Source organism: Carcharhinus amblyrhynchos, chromosome 23, assembly GCF_965287045.1.
Source record: "Carcharhinus amblyrhynchos chromosome 23, sCarAmb.v2.hapA, whole genome shotgun sequence".
Classification (NCBI taxonomy): Eukaryota; Metazoa; Chordata; class Chondrichthyes; order Carcharhiniformes; family Carcharhinidae; genus Carcharhinus; species Carcharhinus amblyrhynchos.
This window is the reverse complement of record NC_137346.1, coordinates 35,030,681-35,053,583: the sequence shown is the minus strand read 5'-3', so window position 1 is coordinate 35,053,583 and position 22,903 is coordinate 35,030,681. Positions and strand designations below refer to the sequence as shown.

The following is a 22,903-nucleotide window of genomic DNA, read 5'->3' as shown; positions in this document are numbered from 1 at the left end:
TCACCTGATCTAATATTGACTGAAATGGGATTGATCATATTTCTGGTATTTTAAGGCAATTGTTTTTTTATTTCTCCAATATTTCTTCTCCTCATCAAGATTACAAATGTATTTTTGTATCTTTGAATGGACCTTCGTGACATCAGAGTCAATATGAAAAATTCAAATGGTTTTCATTTTCATCCATAGAGGGACTTACAAATATAGCAGAAGTTTGATATTTAACACAAGCTTTATTTGGTTAAACTAAATTCCATTTATTTTACATGTTGTTACTATATGCCATACTGTATTTTAAGGAGATTCTCAACATATTTTGACATAATTTACCAATGGGAAGATCTGGCTAAATTTTGGTGCAACTTGCCTGCTGTATCAATTAACATGCTGGGCCATGTTGGTCTGTGGCTGGAAATTGGGCAATAATATAAACCTGCTGAACTCATCTTGGACCTTGGGCCAGATTTTCTTTTTGGAGGTGGGAATCCCAAGGTGGGAATTGGGAAATGGGCTTAATCCCACCATCACAATCCTGTCTTCACCTTGAGACTGACAGTTGTAGAATATTCCAGGATTCCACTAAATAACCTGGAGGCAGGCCTGCTGCCAGGGGTCGGAAGTGGAGGCAGGTCTAGTCCAGAAGAAGCAGGCTAAAATATCTGCCTGTCCCAAAAATTCTTGTCCTGCTGCTTTCCATAAAATCAATGGCTCATCTATAAACAGTTGAACTTTCTGATCACTTTAGACATCTCTTCCCCACTGTCTCATCTTATCCCATTACACAGTTTTTGAACAGAACCCTCAATTCACAATCTAACAGCTGGAAACTGATGAATGACTCATAAGGATTGTTGAGTTAACCAACTGCAAACCAACTATGTCAAGCACTTGTAAGCCAATTAGGTAGTTAGATTGCAAAAAATCAAACTGCCCACAAAACTGAGTAAACAGACTCTGGAATTGCTTTCTCAACACAAGAGGAGAGGTGGGGGGTGGAGGGGGGGAGAGGGGGAGTAAATTAAACATTTACGCTTGTTTAGACTACCCTTTCAGTGGTGTGAAATGTACTCTACCAGTTTGTCAATTAGATAAACTTTTCTAACCCATCTGAAGACTTTTCTATATTCTGAATGTTGATACATTTGGCAGCTTGCCATCTGGCAGAAGTAACAGTCTGATAAACATGTTGTTTAATGGGTAGTTACAAATTCAAAACACAGTTCACCTTAATGAACACAAATGCAGCTCATTCCACTGTAGTTCATTGAAGAACTGTAAAGGAGATAAAACCATTTCACTTACCTTTTAATCTTCTTCCATCTTCAATCCATGGTTCACACCTCCACACAGCTGGTGTAAAACCCAACAGCTATTAAAAATCAGGCCATCTCCATGCAAATGAGAACATTTACCTGGGGCAGGTTTTTTGATGAATCCATAAGGCTGTCAGTTGTCTGCTTCAAAGGGCCTAATCTCTTCCTCTATCCCATGTGGAAATAGCCATGGCCAGGATTGGAGGCCATCCCAGCTCCATTTGGCAGCCATTATTTTTCTACACCTGCTTCCATTTGACCCTATCAAGACCATGAAAATTCGATCCTTTGCCTTTGAAACTTTAAATATATATTTCCTCTAAAGGTTTTAGGAAGGATAATTAACCCATTACAGACTTTATTTCATAGATTATATCTGTGTATGAGCCATTCACAGGCTCCTCCAGTCTCAATTTCACAATTGTTACTGATAATTCTTCAGAATATATCACAATCTATTAAAAACAGAGAAATATAGAGCAGAGAACCCTGTTAAAGAGAGAGATTTGATTCATGTGAAGATAAACCTTATTCAGAAAAAATGGGTGCGGGAACGGAGGGGGAGATTTGGGCGGGGCATAAATAGATTGAAGCGTTTAGGTGTTGGATACTACTGGCTTTTTACTTCTTTATTATGGCATATGCTTCATTTAAGTCTAATGAGCAACAGTGGTACAAGTGCTGCAATGCAATGTTGGATAGTTTTGGTCTTATTGTTTTGTTCAGCAGTGGCTTCAATGACTGTATTGGTGCATTACGTGTGAATTCAGAAGGTGGTCACCATGGCTATGTTAACAATTGTACTGACTGAGCAACTTTTAAGCCAGTCTAATTGCCTGTGTGCATATTATTCAACTCATGTAACTTCCCAAGTTAAAAGAAACATTCCCTTTATTGACAAGTTACACATCGATAGAGAAGAGTCTATAGATATGCTATACTTGGGATTTCTAGGAAGAATTTTATAAGGTGCCACATCAAAGAAATAGAAGTTCATGGTGTAGGGGACAACACATTAGCATGAAGACTGACTGACTACAGGACACAGCCTCAAGATAAGGGGGGAGGCAGTTTAGACCAAAGTTGAGGAGGAACTTCTTCACTCAAAGGGTGGTGAATCTCTGGAATTCTCTGCCTGTTGAAGTGGTGGAGGCTACCTCGCTAAATATATTTAAGTCACGGGTAGATAGGTTTCTGATCGACAGGGGAATTAAGGGTTATGGGGAGAAAGCGGGAAAGTGGAACTGATCCACTTCAGATCAGCCATGATCTTATTGAATGGCGGGGCAGGCTCGAAGGGCTAGATGGCTTACTCCTGCTCCTATTTCTTATGTTCTTATGGTAGAAAACAGACTATGAGTAAATGGTCTTTGATTGGCAGTGTGTGATGAATGGAGCCCCACAGGGGTCTGGGCTAGGGCCTCAATTTTCTTTACAATTAACATCAACTATGTAAGGGAAAAAAGGCATGGTGGCTAAATTGAAAGTCAACACAAAGACAGGTAGAAAGTATATTGTGAAAACAAATTGGGGGGGCGGGGGTGCGGTGGTGGTAATTATCCAGCTCATTCACACCAGCAGGATTTTCTGGTCCCAATGCAGTGAACAGAGATTTGGCTGAGCGCCAAATTCTCTGTTTGTGGCATCACGGCATGAACAGCCATATTCTGGCCATAAAGTTTGCAGATATAGATTAGTTGAGTGAGAAATCAGAAATCTGGCAGATGTAATGTAATGTGGGAAAATGTGAAGGATGAAAAAAAAGCATGGTATTACTTAAATGGAGAACAACTGCATAATTCCAAGGTGCAGATGGATCTAGGTATTCTCCTGCAGGAGTCACGAAAAGATAGCATGCAGATACAGTATGTAATCATGAAAGCTAATGGAATGCTATCCTTTATGACAAAAAGAATTGAACACGAATAAGGAGCTTATGCTTCAGTTATACTGGGAATTGGTGAGACTGTATCTTGAATACCGTGTACAGTTTTGGTCTCCTTATTTAAGGAACATTGTTATTGTGTTGAAAGAGTCAAGCAACAAAAAAAATTGTTCTTGTGCAATAGATACACACATGAAAAAACTAAATTTACAGAAGTGCTGGATTCACATATCCCCCTCTTTGCCCCTCTCCACCTTCTACAGATGCACCTTGAAAGTATTCTATCTAGTTGTATCAGAGCTTGATATGACTCCTGCTCTGTCCAAGACCGCAGGAAACTACAACGGGTCATGAACGAAGCCCGATCCATCACTCAAACCAGCGTTCCAACCATTGACAGTGTCTACACTCCTGCTGTTTCGGAAAAGCAGCCAGCCTCCCACTTCCTCTCCTCTTCCTCCTCCATCTCTTCTTTCCTCCACCTCTCCCTCTTTCCTCCATTGTCCCACCTTACAGCAGGGCTGTTCTAATTCAGCATTCATCGACATAGAGGCATTGGCTCACGAGAAGGTTCATACAATAGTAAGGGATAAAAACAGAAAATGCTGAAGAGAGAATTCTTAATATTTTGTGTTTTCAAATTTCCAGCATCTCAGTGGTTCACTTTTGCAATAGTTAAGGATTTTCTTTCAGTTCCATGTTGATATGAAGTATTAATACAGGAGATGCAACTTAGTTTCTATGCTCAAAGAAGAAATATATAACATATAAACATTTACAGTAACAAAGCTCTAAGTACATCAATAATATCACAGATTCTTTGCTCACAAATGATTCTATGCGAACACATCATCTCTCTGTTGCAATTCTGAAGCTTGTTCTCATCCACAGGATAGAGGAAACCCTTCTCACATAGACTGAGACTTTGTTCAATTGAAATTAAATCAAAGTCCCGGGTGGGCTTATGACCTTTGAGGAAGAAAGTTGACTGGTGGTGATTTAACCTGAGGATCGCCACACCTCAGGCGAGGGACAAGGTTGAGATGGTGGGTCCTTCATGGATAACCTCAGCCAGAACGGAAACGGAACCCACGGTGTTGACGCTGCTCCGCATCACAAACCAGCTGTCCAGCCAACTGTGCTAACAGCTCTGTAGGATTCTCTGCCTAGCAGGATGCCTTTTGCAAATCAAGATATCACTTTTTGAACCTTAGGCTGAAAACCATTTTGTTCTGCTGCTAATTTCCTTCCCATCCATTCCTGTAGAAATACTGTCCATAGACAGTCTTCAATACCATGCACAAGTGGCATTCTTCATCCGGGAGGCTGGATGGATGGTAGCAGGTTACTGAAATTCATCCTTCCACCAGTACAGCTCTGTACCCATCTCTATTCCATCCCAATGTTATAAATTCATAGATGTTCCTTCTGGACCTCATCTAAATACAAAAGTGTAAAATAGGTGAAACAAATAAATTAGCCAGCACAATCACTAATTTACCAATGACATAAATAAAATTGAATCAGATTTATTCAAAGAGATTGAGATTTTTACTCGTGTCCTGTGGATCACATTTTATAGTTCAATTCATTTTCCTTGGCTTTGATTACATGTAGATTGTGTCAGACAATTCAAGAGGTATTTGACAAATTAGGTGATTGAGCAATATGCAAGAGTCAAAATATACTGAAGGGAGTATTCTGAATTTTTGCTGTTATCTGATGCTGCAGGTCTTTGGTGGTTTTCTACATTGTCTATTTGTTAACCGTATAGCTGACTGCATTGGCGACCAAGTGTTTGATAATTCCAATTATTAAGATGCTCTGCAGTCCAAGTGAGGGCACAGTAAGAAATGAGTCAGCATTCTGATCAGTTTCTTCACTCTGGACAGCTGATTACAAATTATTCCCTCCCCTCTCCTGTTAGCCCAACATTCCTCCATCACCAAGGAGGAGAGACAGGATAGACAGTTATTTTCCCTGGAGCAGGGGGGACAGGGGTTCTGATAGAGGTATACAAAATTATGAGAGACAGAGATAGGATAAATCATAAGAGTCCTTTCCCCATTGCAGAGGTGCCCAAGACCAGAGGGCATAGTTTAAGGTGAGAAGTAAGTAGTTAAGAGGGGATCTGAGGAAAAATGTTTTTACCCAGAGGATGTGGAAATATGGAACATGCTGCCTGACAGGCTGGTGGAGGCAAGTATTCTCTCAACATCTAAGAAGCATTTGGTCAAACACATAAATCACCAAAACATAGCAGGCTATGGTCCAAGTGTTGGTAAATGGAATTAGTATAGATTGGCATTTGATGGTTGGCATAGACATAGTGGCTCAAAGGGCCTGTTTCTGTGCTGTATGACTATGATCTTTCTCAACTTGATGTTCTTCAGCTGTGGCCCAGAATGTGTAAGTTGGAAAGCCTTTATACCACAGAGGGCTGAGACAAATACTGTGTTTATCCAACATTCAGATGTGCATCTATCTTCACAAAGAGTTCTTGGACCACAGAGGGGAAAACCATTTGAATTTTCTTCTTCCCCCTGCTTTGTAGTGTCCCTCATGCTACTAATGAAATCACTTAGTTCAGCACTAACCAGGAATCAAAAATAATACCTTCTGGTTTGTATAGATATATACTACTCGGAGTGGTGTCTGTAACCCCGAGTTATGTGTAAAGGATTCTCTGAAACATTTAGCAGTGCTGTCCAGGATTAATGAATATCCTGCAGGATAGCTTACTTGAGCTTGGACTTGTTTTGCTCTTCCTTATCATGACTTACACGTGACGCTGAATAGTAGAAGCACTGGCCCAGCTAGTAAGTCTTGACTTTATGAATCTGCAGCTGTCTCAATGAGGCATTACTTCATTCACAGTACTATTCAAAATAGATGCAGAGTCACGGCAAAATGATCCAGCTTGAATTAATGCAAGCTCCTGAGGTTGCTCCTCCAATTATGCTACATATTGGATTTCAGTCAGTTTAACTTCTCAGCCCACATCACAGGCCAGGACAACGGAGGTTAACTTATCATGCTGCTCAGTCAGACTGAAGAAGTATAGATGTGTGCAGCAGGTCTTTTGAAAGGTTCTCTCGTGCTTCATGCATACGTTGCTGAGCTCGCTCAAATGCCGCTGAGTGAAGAAAAGACAAACATACAATGGAGATGTTTGGAAATGAAAAATTCATAAATCTTTTCAAACTGTTACCTTATTAGAGAATAACATAGTGATTCCTTTCACACAGTGGAAGGAAAAAGCTGTAAGGTGCCTTGTTCCAACCTGAGAATATTTCCCAATACCTGAGTCAGGGTCTTTTATATTTCCCACAGCACCCTTTGAGATTTCAAAGCAAGACTGTGAAGTTAGCATAAATCTAGGACATTTATATGCTGTACCACTGGCCACAACAAACTAAACTCAGCTTACCTGGGACCAATGTTTCCTTTTAAATGTTGTTGCTGTTGCATGTGGCAATTTTTTTTAGTGTGTGGTCTCTTTAAATCTAACCATACGCACGTTATTCCTCACAGAACAAAGCCTGTGTGGCACCTCTGAGGCCACTGTGTGGCCACACAACTTAGCATCAACAATGCCTCGGACCGTTACAGTCAGCAGGCAGAGGAGACTTTAATCCCCACCCAACCTAGCTAAAATTCAACCCTAGATTTCCAGACAAAATGGGATGGTTCCTATTACAATGCCCTATCAAAATCCCAGAATACTCAGTGCCTTACACCAACAGGGCATAGACACATTCTAACACACAGCGGTGCAATAACATGGCACAACCCACTCAAAATACAAAAATAACAAAGAAATCTGATACTTAAGCAGTAATTTTCCACGTCACAAATAAACACTATTGATCAAATGTTAATGTTGAACTGTCACGCGCAGTCTTGCCATATGGTCGTACTTCCACTATCACATACCTATCACAGAGTGAAGGGACGCCTGATGAGAAAGTCCTCCCATACGTTCCAGAACATTCTGTGATCTCCTCTTTGCCATGCTTGAATCAAGAAAAGCCCTATAAAAACACAACATAAACTCAATAAATTCATTCACAGCACAAACTTCAATTTAATAAACATGGCATATAGTCACCAGCCATTGCCTCAGTAGCTTAGCAGCAGTGACAGCCATCCAAGTGGCACTATAACACTACGCCTTTATTATCCCTTTGCTACATTTCCTACTGAATTTTCTCAGAGAGATGCTCCTGCTGATGGCCCTAGCTTGATCAAGTGGATTGCCAAGACACCAAGGATGCCTCAATATGGCAAAGCTTTCTATCTCTCGTCCTGCCATTGCTACAGAAAGGGTTTAACGAAGTCTGGATGCTATAAGCAGGAGCACACCAAGGGCAGCCTCACTAAATCTGAAGACAGCTTTGCCCCTCTCCCCTCGCACTAATTGCACAGACATCTGTACACGGAAATATGTAAGAGTCATAGAGGTATACAACACAGAAAAAGATTCTTCAGCCCATTAAGTCTGCCCCAGTCAAAGACAAACCACCTCACTGTTCTAATGAATGTACGCCTCCTCAATGAAATAAAGTGGGAGAAATTTTTAATATTTCTGCCACCAATGATGATTGACATGGCTGGCAGAGATTAGCTACAATTTAAAATGACTTACTTGGCCAGACTGGAAAATGTCCAAATCTTCACCATGTACAGGAGATGCACTCAAGTGATTATCTAATGGGTCACCTGACACTGACCCATCCCAGCAGGCCCTTTAAAGTTCTGGCTGTTACCATGTTCTGGGTAATAGCCTGCAGCCTTAGAGGCTGGATATCCCACCCTCCAGAACTCACTGTGCAGGATGTCACTCTGTAATCCAACTTCGCCGCTAATTCACAGCAATTACTGTATTATCGGGCATGTACCAACAGCAAGACTGAACGCCATGATTTCTATGTGCAGAACCCACCCTTGGAGTGCCACCATGTCACCCAGCAGCTCATTGTCTCGGTACAGAGCAGGCACTGTATCTGGGATTTCCTGATTTGCAAGGCTCAGTTTCAGAGCCGTGCCTTACCCAACAATTACAGCAGGAAGGCCTTAAACTACTTTTTTTACTGAGTTAAAAAACGTCCATCCTTGCTTGCTCTTAACTTTGCAGTATTCACTCATGTGGAACATCTCCTACTAGCCCCATCCAATCACAAAATACAATCAGCTGGAGTGCTGACTGGTCAGATTATTCAGTCCGCACACTCCATACAGTTAATAACTCCCAAGTCATAACTGGAGAGGTAATCAGGGGTACCAACTCCTAGTTGGTAAACATCACTCACCTGGTCCAGCAACTCAAGTCACCCAATTTGTCTGGTATCCAGACATCTCAGCTTCACTCACCTGCACTGCTGCATGCAATAAAGCTTGATTGTAACAGTTCCTGTGGTTGCTGTTCTGAAACCAAATCGACTCAATCTCTCTCCCTGAAATGCAAATATGAGAATTTAATTTCACCTACCCTTTGGTCACATTCCATACCGTTCCACCACCCAATTATATCATCCTGTGTATTTTATATCATCCTCTTATGATGATATTAACTGTTCATAAATCACATCCTCCTCCTTCCTTTTGTTAACAATTTGCATTTATGAGCATCTTTAATGTAGTTGGAAAAAATGCTAAAATCCGTCATCGTAGTTGGAAAAATGCTAGAATCCATCAAAGAAGAAATAGCGAGGCACCAAGAAAAGTATGGTTTGATCGAGCAGACACAGCACGGATTCGTTAAGGGGAAGTCGTGTTTAATGAATTTATTGGATTTCTATGAGGATATGACTAGTGCGGTAGACAGAGGGAAACCGGTGGATGTGGTGTTTTTAGATTTCTAAAAGGCGTTTGATAAGGTGCCTCACAAAAGGTTGCTGCAGAAGGTTAGGGTGCACGGAGTTGAGGGTAAGGTGTTAGCGTGGATAGAGGATTGGCTATCTAATAGAAAGCAGAGAGTTGGAATCAATGGGTGCTATTCTGGTTGGCAGTTGGTGACTAGTGGAGTGCCGCAGGGATCAGTGCTGGGGCCTCAACTGTTTACCATTTACATAGATGATCTGGAGGAGGGGGCTGAGTGTAGGGTGACGAAATTTGCTGATGACACGAAGATGAGAGGAAAAGCAAATTGCGTGGAGGGTGTGAAAAGTCTGCAGAGAGATCTGGATAGGCTGAGCGAGTGGGCGAGGACCTGGCAGATGGAGTATAATGTTAGCAAATGTGAGGTTATCCACTTTGGTAGAAATAATAGTAGATGGGATTATTATTTAAAAGGCAAAAAGCTGCAGCACGCTACGGTGCAGAGGGACCTGGAGGTCCTTGTGCACGAGTCACAAAAATCTAGTCTGCAGGTGCAGCAGGTGATCAAGAAGGCGAATGGAATGCTGGTCTTTATAGTGAGGGGGATAGAATATAAAAGCAGGGAGGGCTTGCTGCAACTGTACAGGGTGCTGGTGAGGCCGCAGCTGGAGTACTGTGTGCAGTTTTGGTCGCCGCACTTGAGTAAGGATATATCGGCCTTAGAGGGAGTACAGAGAAGGTTCACTAGGCTGATACCAGAGATGAAGGGGTTAGCCTATGAAGAGAGACTGAATAGACTGGGTCTGTACTCGTTGGAGTTTAGAAGGATGAGGGGGGATCTTATAGAGACATATAAGTTAATGAAGGGGATAGATAGGGTAGAGGTAGAGAGATTCTTCCTGCTTAGAAAGGATAGCAGGACTAGAGGGCACAGCCTCAAGATAGCAGGGGGGGCTGCAGTTTAGATCAGAGTTGAGGAGGAGCTTCTTCACTCAAAGGTGGTGAACGTCTGGAATTCTCTGCCCGTTGAAGTGGTGGAGACTACCTCGCTGAATATATTTAAGTCATGGGTAGATAGGTTTCTGAAAGACAAGGGAATTAAGGGTTATGGGGGGAAAGCGGGAAAGTGGAACTGATCCACTTCAGATAAGCCATGATCTTATTGAATGGTGGGGCAGGCTCGAAGGGCTAGATGACCTACTCCTCCTCTTATTTCTTATGTTCTGATTGCGGAAAAACATCCTAAAGGCACTTAATTGATGCATGAAATGAATATTGAGCCAAAAAATGTGATATTAAAGGGACAAATAAACATGGCAAATGAAAATGTCTTGGGTCACAATCAGAGGGAAATTTGTTGGAGAGCACAGTCATAGAACAGGAGGAAGTTACAGAGATGGGAAGAATTGAGGACACAAAAGGACTTAAACACAAGAATTTTAAACTTGCAGTGCTAGGAAATGGAGCAAACTTTCAGTCAGGATAGGGTTAATGGAGGAGGAGGATTTGGTGTAGGACAGGATATGGTCAAAGTTTGAATTGAGCCAAAGTTTACCAAAAGTGGAGGGTCTGTGATGGTGTCTTTTAAAGTGAGGGGCTTTTTACACAGCACACCCTACACTGTTTTGGCAGGGCGTTACCTGAATGCACTGATCAAGTAAGCCTGTATAATTAAGGACAGAATCCTCTGCAACCCTTCGTCTGCCTGCACAGCCATCAGCTGATACACTGCTGAAGAATTTTGTTGTGGTAGGGCATACTGAATGGAGGTTCCTGCTTGCTGTGTCACATGAGGGCTATGGGCATTTTGAATGAGGTAGAGTCTCTACCTTCCACTAGACACCATGCCGCTGCAATAGAACTTATGCTTATTTAGCAGGAAACTTCCTTGTCTCAAGATTGTTCCAGCTATCCATCACCTGCTGATGCAGTTGGTGGCTGCAGTTCACTCCAAACGGGGTACAGAACAGGGGAGCAGTGTAATAATCAAGTCATCAAGAGATGACCAAGACATGAATAAAGATTCCAACAAATTGGCTGAAGCAGGGATGGAAGATGTTACGAGGCTGTTTTTGCGATATGGAGCTCAGCTTGGAATAGTATATAATGAGTAGATTGCAGCTTAGCCTGAGACAGTGGTTGAGGAGGAAGACAAGAGTTATTGCAAGATTTGAAGGGATTTGCTTTGGTTTTCTGAATGATCAGCTGGAGGGAATGGTGCCTCCTCCAATTCCAATTTTTTCTGCAGGGTAGCAGTCTGACAATGCAAGGGTGCAGAGGGAAAGAAGGTAGTGTGGAGGTGCAGAAAGTAGTTTTAGGAGGGCAGTGAATCAAAGGAGACAGGGCAAGGAGAGATGGTATCACAGACGAGCAGTTGTTCAGTCCAGAGGTTGAGGGAGGGAAGAACAGAGGATATCCAGGAGAAACACAGGGTGGTCTTGAGGAGGATAAACATTGAAGATTTTAAAAGAAATGAGGGGATGACACAAGGTGAGATGTTTGAAAAAAAGGGAAGTACTCAAGGAAATGGGTAGCATGACACTATATCATCGTGGTTTGGGCAGGTGGAATATACAGATAGGCAGGGAAATTTCCAGAAGTGGCATGGCAATCCTACCTTTAAAATCAATCAGTTTTCAGTCACAACTAGTCAACGTCAAAGGAAATATCCACAGTAAGGTCCTGAGACAACTACATGAATACTTTGCATAACAAACCATTTCTTCGTCCCCCTTGCACTTGAACACAGTCCACCAGCCTTACATATCAATACATCAGGTAATTGCTTTTCATGATGTTTGTTTAGTTGAAATACTTTTATTATTCAGAGCCAGAGAGAAGGGATCAAGTAACACCATCTCTACACAATAATTGCCCACTAGGAAATGAAGGGTAGAATATACATCCCAATTATTTTCAGAACACAGATCTCTAGCATCTGGGAATAACTAGTAGGATATTTGTAAGCAGACCCCAAAGTCAGACCAAACCTACTTAATGATTCTACAATTCATAGAACTCTGGGATGATCCATGGAACTAACTGAACAACAGTGAAGGCTTTAGTAATCAGGAGTGAAATCCTCTTTTGTCTTTGGATCATCCCGTCTACAGCACTCCCCACCCACCCTGCACACACCCCCACCACACCCTCAGCCCCACACACTATCCACTTTCAATCTCATGCCCAAAGTCCTGCGCATCTTTTTTAGTTAATAGTAAAATGAAAATTTTAAAAAATCCACACCAAGTTTAAGCTGTCAATTGTAAATGATCTTGAAAAAGTCATCAAAAACGTGGAGCCAATGAACAGAATGGGGCAAGTGCAAGCTAGCATCCAGAGATTGAACAGAAGCAGACCAGCAGCTCAACATAGAAGCGGGTTCTAATAACTGCTGGTCCCTTCTCCATAACAAATCCAATCGATGCCCTGTGATAACTATAAACTACTCAATCCGGGAGGTTGGATATTCATTAACAGATTGGGATTTTTCTCTTAATTTTTGCTGTCCATTTTCTTCTCTCGTCTACGGAAGGCACCATCTTCCCTTGGGTAAGGCAACGTGGTCATAATTGTGGACATCTGCAGAGTCAAATCCAATCCCTCCACAGCCAGCATATAATGAATCGTTCCTATAGCAATGGTTGCTGGAAAACAAATAGGAGCAGGAATTACAGCTGACTTTTCTTCTCCCGCCCCTTGGAAAATGAGATTGACTGCAGCACCCCAATCAAAACCCTGGCTGGAATTTACTGCTGCAGCACAGGCAAGGGATCGAAACCAAGACCTTTCTGCTCTGAACTGATCAGTACAATACAGGATGAACTTTACAATCTGAGCGAGTCTGTGAGTGAGCGAGGGGATGGTGTCATTTTTTCTTGATCAAGAATTTCACATCCCTCCAGTTATTTCCTACACTTACCTTGAATGTGCTTGGTGTCCGGATGTAAGTCATATCTTCAAGCTCAAGCAAGCCACCGACAAAAAATCTGTGCATTTCTGATGTTCCAGGGAGGATTGGTCTCCACGTCTGGCATGTCTGTGTGTAGCTCCCTGAAAATAAAAAGAGGTTACAACATTAGGGCCGACATAAGACAAAAACATATGGGATACCAAGTAACATAAGAACATAAGAAATAGGAGCAGGAGTATGCCATCTAGCCCTTCGAGCCTGCCCTGCCATTCAATAAGATCATGGCTGATCTGAAGTGGATCAGTTCCACTTTCCCGCCTGCTCCCCATAACCCTTAATTCCCTTGTCTATCAGAAATCTATCTACTCATGACTTAAACATATTCAACGAGGTAGTCTCCACCACTTCAACGGGCAGAGAATTCCAGAGATTCACCACTCTGAGTGAAGAAGGTCCTCCGCAACTCTGTTCTAAACTGCACCCCCCCCCCTCTTATTTTGAGGCTGTGCCCTCTAGTTCTGGTTTCCTTTCCAAGCAGAAAGGATCTGTCTACCTCTACCCTATCTAGCCCCTTCATTATCTTGTAAGTCTCTATAAGATCCTCCTTTAGCCTTCTAAACTCAACGGGTACCGGCCCAGTCTATTTAATCTCTCCTCGTAAGCTAATCCCCTCATCTCCAGTATCAGCCTAGTGAACCTTCTCTGTACTCCCTCCAAGGTCAATATATCCTTTTGCAAATAAGGGGCCCAAAACTGCACACAGTACTCCAGCTGCGGCCTCAACAGTGCCTTGTACAGTTGCAGCAAGACCTCCCTGCTTTTATATTCTATCCCTCTTGCGATAAAGGCCAACATTCCATTCGCCTTCTTGATCACCTGCTGCACCTGCAGACTGAGTTTTTGCGATTCCTGCCCAAGGACTCCCAGATCCCTCTACACAGTAGCATGCTGCAACTTTTCACCATTTTAATAATATTCCATCCTACTATTATTTCTTCCAAAGTGGACAACCTCACATTTGCTAATGTTATACCCCATCTGCCAGGTCCTCGCCCACTCACTCAGCTTATCCAGATCTCTCTGTAGACTTTGTGTCCTCCATGCGATTCGCTTTTCCACTCATCTTCGTGTCATCAGCGAATTTTGTTACCCTACACTCAGCCCCCTCCTCCAGATCGTCTATGTATATGGTAAACAGTTGAGGCCCCAGCACCGATCCCTGCCGCACTCCACTAGTCACCAACTGCCAACCAGAATAGCACCCATTGATTCCAACTCTTTGCTTCCTGTTAGAGAGCCAATCCTCAATCCACGCTAACACTTTACCCCCAACTCCATGTACCCTAACCTTTTGCAGCAACCTTAATTTAACTTTAGTCACTAACCTTTCACTTCTAATATCTAGCCTCAATTCCAGCATAGACAGAAGGGATGATAGGGTCCATCATAAAATGAGACAAGAGTAAACATAATGGAAAAATACTCATGCTGCAGAAGTCTTGATTAATATTCAAAATGCTTTCTATTTTCTCAGACCCTGACAGATAAGCTATGAAAACTGAGCTTGGGAAGTCTCAATCCAATTCACACTTCACATGAACTATCATCACAAAACTCAGTTGCTAATCTTCTTTCTTTAATCTCAGTTAGAACACAGAACATTACAGCGCAGTACAGGCCCTTCGCTCCTCGATGTTGCGTTGATCTGTGAAAACCAATCTAAAACCCATCTAACCTACACTATTCCAATATCATCCATATGTTTATCCAATGACCATTTAAATGCCCTACTGTTGCAGGCAGGGCATTCCACGCCCTTACTATTCTCTGAGTAAAGAACCTACCTCTGACATCTGTCCTATATCTATCACCCCTCAATTTAAAGCTATGTCCCCTCCTCTAGCCATCACCATCCGAGGAAAAGGCTCTCACTGACCACCCTGTCTAATCCGCTGATCATCTTGCATGCCTCCGCTAAGTCACCTCTTAATCTTCTCTCTAACAAAAACAGCCTCAAATCCCTCAGTCCTCATAAGACCTTCCCACCATACCAGGCAACATCCTGGTAAATCTGCACCCTTTCCAATGCTTCCACATCCTTCCTATAATGCGGCGACCAGAACTGTACACAATACTCCAAGTGTGGCCGCACCAGAGTTTTGTACAGCTGCAACATGACCTCCTGGCCCCGAAACTCAATCCCTCTACCAAGCTAACACACTGTATGCCTTCTTAACAACCTGGGTGCCACTTTTCAGGGATCTATGCACAGGGACACCGAGATCTCTCTGCTCATGCACACTACCAAGTATCTTATCTTTAGCCCAATACTCTGTATTCCTGTTACTCCTTCCAAAGTGAATCACCTCACTCTTCTCCGCATTAAACTCCATTTGCCTCCTCTCAGCCCAGCTCTGCAGCATATCTATGTCCCTCAGTAACCTACAACATCCTTCCGCACTGTCCACAACTCCATTGACTTTAGTGTCATCCGCAAATTTACTAACCCTTCCTTCTACGCCCTCGTCCAGGTCATTTATAAAAAATGACGAACAACCCCAAAACAAATCCTTGCAGTACACCACTAGTAACTGAATTCCAGGATGAACCAGCCAATTTCTGATCCAAACTGCTAAATCACCCTCAATCCCATGCCTCCATATTTTCTGCAATAGCCTACCTTGGGGAGCCTTATCAAATGCTTTACTGAAATCCATATACACCACATCAATTGCTTTACCCTCATCTACCTCTTTGGTCACCTTCTCAAAGAACTCAATAAGGTTTGTGAGGCATGACCTACCCTTCACAAAACCGTGTTGACTATCCCTAATCAAATTATTCCTTTAATTTAACTATTCCTCAGTTAGAGATCATAGCCAGCTGATGTGTGAAAACAAATAATCCCATAGTTGATGAAGTTCTTCTAAGGTTGAGAAAATGGATGCTATTGGAGGCAGAGTAAAATGAGCTTTATTCTGCATCTAAGTGTGCTAAACTTAACCTGGGATTTTTCACTATCTGGTATCAACACTAAGAAAAATGTTCCATTCTCCAACACTGTCACGAGGAACACAAAATATATAAAAAGCTTCAATCTTATTTTTTGAACTGATGTTCTTCTGGGCTGTCCCAGCATTAAACATGGGGATACTTGTTTGTCGTTTAATTGTACACCACTATTCATGACTGGATGCAGCAGAACTGCAGAGCTTAGATCTGATCCATTGGTTGTGGAATTCACTAGCTTTGTCTATTGCAAGCTGCTTCCACTGTTTGGCATGCAAATAATTTCAATAACTTTTGATTAACACAACCTGGCAGAGGTATGCAATCTAACTGACTGCCCTCTTCACTTGCTGCTGCAATCAATGCACATGGTTTGTTGGCATGACTGTGATGGGGACCATGCATAATGCAGGCTAGAAAACTTGACCGGTTTGGGTCCCTGCAGTTTGATTGGCAGGAATAACAGCAGGTAGCTCTCAGTTATATGGCAGGTCACAGAGCAGAGGTGGAGACGTACAAGAGAAGTGTATATGGAGCATGTCTTCTTCGCACCAATTCTGAATGGGCTGAATGTGGTGGTAAATGGGGAAAGCCAATAAAGTTGGGCATGCAGCTCATTATGATCATGGCCATTTTAGGGCCTTGGTAAAGAGGGAATCGGCATGGAGGTGGACACGGATCACACCACTCACTTTCCACCCGACTTTACCAAGTTTTTGTGCCTGGAAACAGGTGCAACATGATGGTAAAATCAGGCCCTATGAGGGGACCTCAAATGGGGCAAGAATAAATTTTCTTCTTCCCATGCAGCTTATTGAAATCACAAAAAGACCACATCAACTTGGCTCTGACGCTCACTGATTCTTAAACATTCCTTTAACACTCACTGTCTCGGCTCAGAATAAGAATGGCAGAGGAGCACTGTGGGCAATCACAAAACCATTCACACCAGGGATCAATATCAAGGAGGGGCAATCTCACAAGTAAATCAAAAAAAAACAAAAATAATGAAATATCAGACAAGAGGAGAAAATGTTGGAAACATTTGGCGTCTGTAGAGAGATAGACCAGCTGCTGCTTCAGGCTTAACTCTTCTTCAGAACAGTTATTGATAAGCATTTTCTGATTTTGATTCTGATTAGAGAAGTTTTCTTACCAGGACTATCAGGGATTGTGATGTAGCCGTATCCCTCAATGCGGCATCTCTGCCAGAAATCACAAGATTGCACCGCAAAGTAAAGCACAGGCCATTGCGACAGGAAGCCTGAAAAATTCAACTAATATCGGGTTCAGAGCAACACAAAAACATCTCCCACTGTTACCAATGTGATGCAGCTGAGGTGCTGAGACACACAAGCAACTGGATGCAGCACCATACAGGAGATCCTTCCACAAGAGACCAGGAAGCACTGAGTTGCAGGTCAGCTTCACAAAAGGGGGGAATGGGAGGTTCTCATTCAATGGAAGATTTGATTCAAAAAAACCCTGTGCGGCAGACTCAGTAATCCTTGCCTGGCTGTAGGGAGGAAAGCAGTACAGACAGGCAGTATTAATGTTAGGCTATCAATTTTAGCTTGCTATTAGGAACAGAAGGCACAGGTTATTGCCATTCAGCTCCTTGAAAACCAATGCCCCAATAGGCAGGGTAGACAAGCAGCAGGAAATTTCCTGGTAATGGTATGTGGTGCAGCTTTAGCTGATTAAACTTCAGCAGTTATCCTCTGAGGTTCTCAGCTTGTGTGTCAGCTCCTTGAAATTATGTAAGTGAAGTACCCTCTATAGGAAGACAGTGTGCCCTCCATATCTGATAATATAATAAAACAAATCAACACCAGTGACTTGGTCTGAATACACTTAAACATTAGCTTGGGTTTGCACATATCTGACATGTGATTAATTTACAAAAAATCCAGAATTCAGCATTAGTATCTTTCCTTTAACATTCAGTCTCCAGAAAGACATTTAAAGATGCTGATAGGTTATCTCAAAATTCAAGTGCTTGTGCCTCAAGGGTATCGAGAGACATAACACAAGAGACGAAGTAAGCAGAGTCTGAAATACTTTGCATTCTTGAGTTCAATGTCACATTCAACTCATAACATTTGGTTTAAATATTGTCAAGCTAACAGGAAACGCTATCTCAGCATCTTGTATGTCTTTGGCTGGGCCCCATTGCAGCTGACCCCTGTATAAACAAATAACATGATGTGAAAAAGAATTTACCAACTATTAGAAGCAAGTATGCATGTACTTATCCATGCAGAGATCTCATAAGTGTAGAGAGTATGAAGTGATTACAGTACTTATCTGTTTTTTTCAGTTTGATAGGTAGGACCTGGGAACAGATATGCAGAGCTGTAGATTCTGATCTACAGCCAAAGGCTGATCATTATACCTTTAACTATTGAACCAAGTTTCACTGGAAAAATCTTCTACCCTCGCCTCAGGAAAGATCCCTGATCCATCTAGGTTGGATGTACATTTTCCGCAATATGGGCATAACGAAAAATAATAAACTGAAGTCAGTCAGAATTGCTATTTCCAATTGTCATACAATTACATCTCATCCAAATTACATCTATTTGGATGAGGTACAGCATTATTTCAGACCCAGTGGAACTGTAAAGCAACAGAAGACAAAAAAAAGTAGGGAAAGTAGAGCTGAACAGTGACCCAAGGCTAATCACCTCCATTTGGTTTTGGTTACAGGGTATTATTTGCATTACTAACAGAGCATTTTGGAGCATCGCCTACTCCACAATATAAAACATAACAAATCCCAATATGAGACTGCAGCCCAGGGTGACTGGTGCTCCATTTCTCCAGCTACCCTCACTGCACCTTCTTGATGATGTTAGACCTGCTGAAGTGAAGTGCAGAGAGCGCAAACACAAAGTAAATAATCTTTTTTAAATTCCTGTGTGGAATGTGGAAATCGCTGGCAAGGTTAGCGTTTATTGCCATCTCGAAGTGTTTTATAAGAAAAGGTGGTGGTGAGCTGTCTTCTTGAACCACTTAAGTTCATCCAGTGGGGTATTCTCTCAATGCTATTAGAAAGAGAGTTCAAGGGTTTTGAAACAATGACCAGTTCCTCCCTGATCAAACATCCTTTAAGAGGAGATATTGGTAGCAGTAATAGAAGCTCACCATCGCAGACTTGCAGATTGTGGGGAGAATGAATTGGGATTGGGAAAGAATTAACTCACCGGAACCTTCACAAAAACAGAAGAAAGTTGAGAGTTTCTGCATCTGTCTATGTACAAAACAAATTGGATAGCATTCTACAATTCTATAGATACAGAAAAACACTTAAAATTACGAAAACAGAATTGAGACGGGCATCTCATCAGTTGATATCTCAAAAATTCCACCTATACCAACATACTATGGGACAGATCAGTTGCTTCACGAGAAAAATGGGAAACAACTCACCCTCAGTTTTATCCTCACTTCTTAAGGTCATTTCAAAGTTGAATGGATATGAAAAATAGGCCACATTCTCCTATTTAAAATAATAACAGTTATTACAACAAGACATAGCACTCAGCACAGATATTTAACCTTAAACAATGGCTCAATTTTAACTTGCAGTACTTGAGATTTTCTTTTAAGAATTTGCAGGTGGAAACCACTAAACGTGAAGTACACTGAAATCTCATTACAATACTGCTCCTTTTTAAATCTTTGGGCTGTAGCACATATCTATTTATAAACCATTTGTAGACCATTTGTGTCGGCTGTGGCTCTCGTCTTTAAATGAGGAGTGCTATGAGACTAATAACATGTTCATTTTATTATTAGAATCCAAAAACCCTTGTATTTTTATACAAGAATGAAATTGGAAGGTTCAAGATTTAAAATAAAAATATTTACTCTGAATACTTAAAGAGTATCACCACTAATAAATACACCATCTCAAATAGTTGTGCTTAAAAAATATTAAAAGTACAATAAACACAGGTGCTTAAGCTTTAAACCAAACTTTTTAACCCAATTTTCCTTGTACACCATTTGAATTGTAACCCCAATATATCCAAGTCCAATATTTCCCAGAAATTGGAAGATTAACCACTTTTGTCTAAGTACTGTTTCAAAGATTTGTATGTGGGCTGAGAGTTTTTTGACCTTCTGCTTATTTCCAGCAAGGTTGTGCCTTCAAATCTCCTCCAATTGTCCCACTGTTGTAGACTCACAGTTCAACTTAGGCATTGCTAATATCTTAAGCAAAGCCACCTTGGGTCAGAACTCTCAGAGTTCTAATATTCTTTAACTCTCAAGTCCTGCATCTAAATTATTCTCTCTCCTGGTAGCTTTGTTATCTCAAAATTTCAACTCACTATTTGAAACTTAAACACTTTTGGCCAGCACACACAACTTCAACTGAACTCTGATTGAAAAAGATCTTTCCGGGAGCAAGCTTATTTTAAATTAAAAACTAAAATCCTGCTCGAAACCAAAGCCACAACCACAATCTACTTGTCCCTATAACTAACTTCTTGTTGATGCTTCTTCTTTCATTTCCTCTCCTTGGAAATTTGGCTGCATAAGTTGTTAGAAGCAAGGTACTTTACCAGAAATCATCTCCTAATGAAACCTAATTCTTAAATGGACCATCATTGCAATGTAAAACATAGATTTATCCAGAAAAGCACCCAGGCTATCAGAGAATGTTGAGTAAGACCCACAACAGGTACTTGAGCACAACATCTAGAATGACAGTCCAATGTAGCACCGGTGCATTGCTGGAGATGTCAACTTATGAAGGATATGTTAAACCACGTCTGTTCTGTGACAATGAATGTAAAAGATCCAATCACATGATTTCAAGAAGAACAGGGAAGTTTTTCCTGGTGTCATAAAATTATACAAACTTGCATTTGTACTGTATCCTTAACGACCATCGGATGACTCAAAGCTCTTTACAACCAAGTGCTTTTGAAGTGTAGCCACTCTTGTAATGTTGGAAAAGCAGTAACCAATCTGTTAACAGCATATTCCCACAAATAGCATTGCGATAATGGCTGATATATTTTGGTGGTGTTGATCGAGAGATAAATATTTGCCAGGACACCAGGAAGAACTCCCCCACACTATATAAATGGAATCTGTTTTTGCTAATAGCCACACATTTAACATTCCCATCTACCTAAACAATAGCAAAAGACTAGTTATAACGTTGAATTGAGTGGTATGATTTAGATGAAGAGCACAGACCATTCATTTTGCAGCCATTAAAAAGACATGATCAAAAGAGTATTAAGTCTGAAAATTCAATCATGTATAGTTTAATGAAAGAATGATGAATGACTTTTCCTTTATATAATGCCTTTTATTCTCTGTTTCATGTCTACTCAGAGATAGAGCACCTCCAATATAGCAATATTTCCCTAGTACTACACTAAATTATCAGTATTAACTTGTATACTTAATTCCCCAGAGTAGCAATAGAACCTGCAGCTTTGTTATTCAGACATAGCTGTAGTAACGCTAGAGATCAAATTTGCTCTTTTGTGATTAAGAACCAGTTAGAAAATGCACATGTTGGTTCCATTTTATATTTTAAGAAGCCTCATAACACCTGGTAAAAGTCCAACAGGTTTGTTTAGTATCACAAGCTCATGATACCAAATAAACCTATTGGACTTTAACCTGGTGTTGAGACTTCTTACTGTACCCACCCCTGTCCAACGCTGGTATCTCCACATGTTGAACTTTAACAATATTTGAACTACACAAAAGAGTAGGAAAATGTTGTAAATATGCTGCAGATCTAGATCGAACATCAAGTTATTTGACTTCAGAGAGGTATCTACCTAAATATTAATCAGTCTTTCAAATGCTGCCAGAGCTGCAGGATATTGAAGATTTTAGAATTTTTAATAGGCAGATTTATAACCTGCTTCAGTAGTTAGAACACAGTCACCTATCTGAAAATGTGGAAAATTGTTCAGGTATGTCTTATGTACAAAAAACAGGACAAATCCATTGGGCCAATTAATACTCCATTAGCCTATTCTTAATCATCAAAGGAACACAAAGTGTCTTCAACAATGTTATTAAGCAGCACTTTCTCACCAGTAATCTGCCCAACAATGCATTCAACAAGAATCACTCAGTTTCAGGTCTCATTACAGCCTTCATCCAAACAGGGACAAAATAACTGAATTTCAGTGCTAAGGCGAGGCTGACTGCCCTTGATATCAAGAAAGTATTTGATGGAGTTTGGCATCAAAGAGCCCGGGCAAAATTGATTAGCTCAGTTTTTGGATGGCTAGAATGTGATGCAGAATGATGCCAAAGATACAGGTTCGTTTAGTCCTCTTGCCTTACTTCATGTAGAGTGCTGCTCCTTAAGCTATATAACTATTTGTCTCTCTCAGTGTCTATCGTTCCCTCATGGACAATGCTGATTATCCCAGGGAATCAGGAAGAAACACTCCACTGGCAGGAGTTATACTTAGCACAAATTAAGACAGATTTTGTGGTTATTGGAGGCCTATTATTTCAACCCCAGGACATTATTGCAGGAGTTATTCATTGCAATCTCTGAACTGCTTTTGTTTTCACAGTATTATGTTGGCTTGTCCAGTTAACTTTCTGATCAATGGTAATCCCTGGGGTGTAGTGTTCTAAGCCCAATCATCTTCAGCTGATTCATCAAACACCTTCCTTCCAACATTAGGTTTGAAGTAGAAATATTGCACAATGTTCAAATCCATTCAGAACTTCTCAGATATTTAAACAGTCTGTATGTGCATGAAGCAAGAGCTAGGTAACGTTCAGGTTTTCACTTTTAAGTGGCAAGGCACAAGCACACCATACAGTGCCAGGCAATGACCATCTTAAACGAGAGGGAAACTAACCATCTCCTTGACACTAAATGGCATTATCATCACTGAATCCCCAACCATAGACACCCCAGAGATTATCACTGACCAGAAACTGGACAAGCCAACATAATAC

General features: G+C 41.3%; 1 protein-coding gene across 2 annotated transcripts in view; it reads right to left on the bottom strand.

The window, feature by feature from the left end:
* Positions 1–3,433: 3,433 nt before the first annotated feature.
* mks1 (MKS transition zone complex subunit 1) overlaps positions 3,434–22,903 on the bottom strand; it is a 61,733-nt gene continuing 42,263 nt past the window's right edge. The window contains exons 13-19 of one of the 2 annotated variants that reach the window (XR_013889315.1): positions 19,373–19,442; positions 17,097–17,204; positions 12,941–13,071; positions 8,572–8,654; positions 7,135–7,232; positions 5,941–6,334; positions 3,434–4,637 (exon numbers count right to left, since the gene is read on the bottom strand). Coding sequence is in view for 1 of the 2 variants with exons in the window: in XM_080211103.1 (XP_080067229.1) it covers positions 6,240–6,334; positions 7,135–7,232; positions 8,572–8,654; positions 12,941–13,071; positions 17,097–17,204; positions 19,373–19,442 (585 nt within the window). In the remaining variant the exon portion in view is untranslated. Of the gene's footprint in view, positions 4,638–4,711; positions 6,335–7,134; positions 7,233–8,571; positions 8,655–12,940; positions 13,072–17,096; positions 17,205–19,372; positions 19,443–22,903 lie in introns of those variants that run through there. The other variant, XM_080211103.1, reaches the window with a different exon arrangement.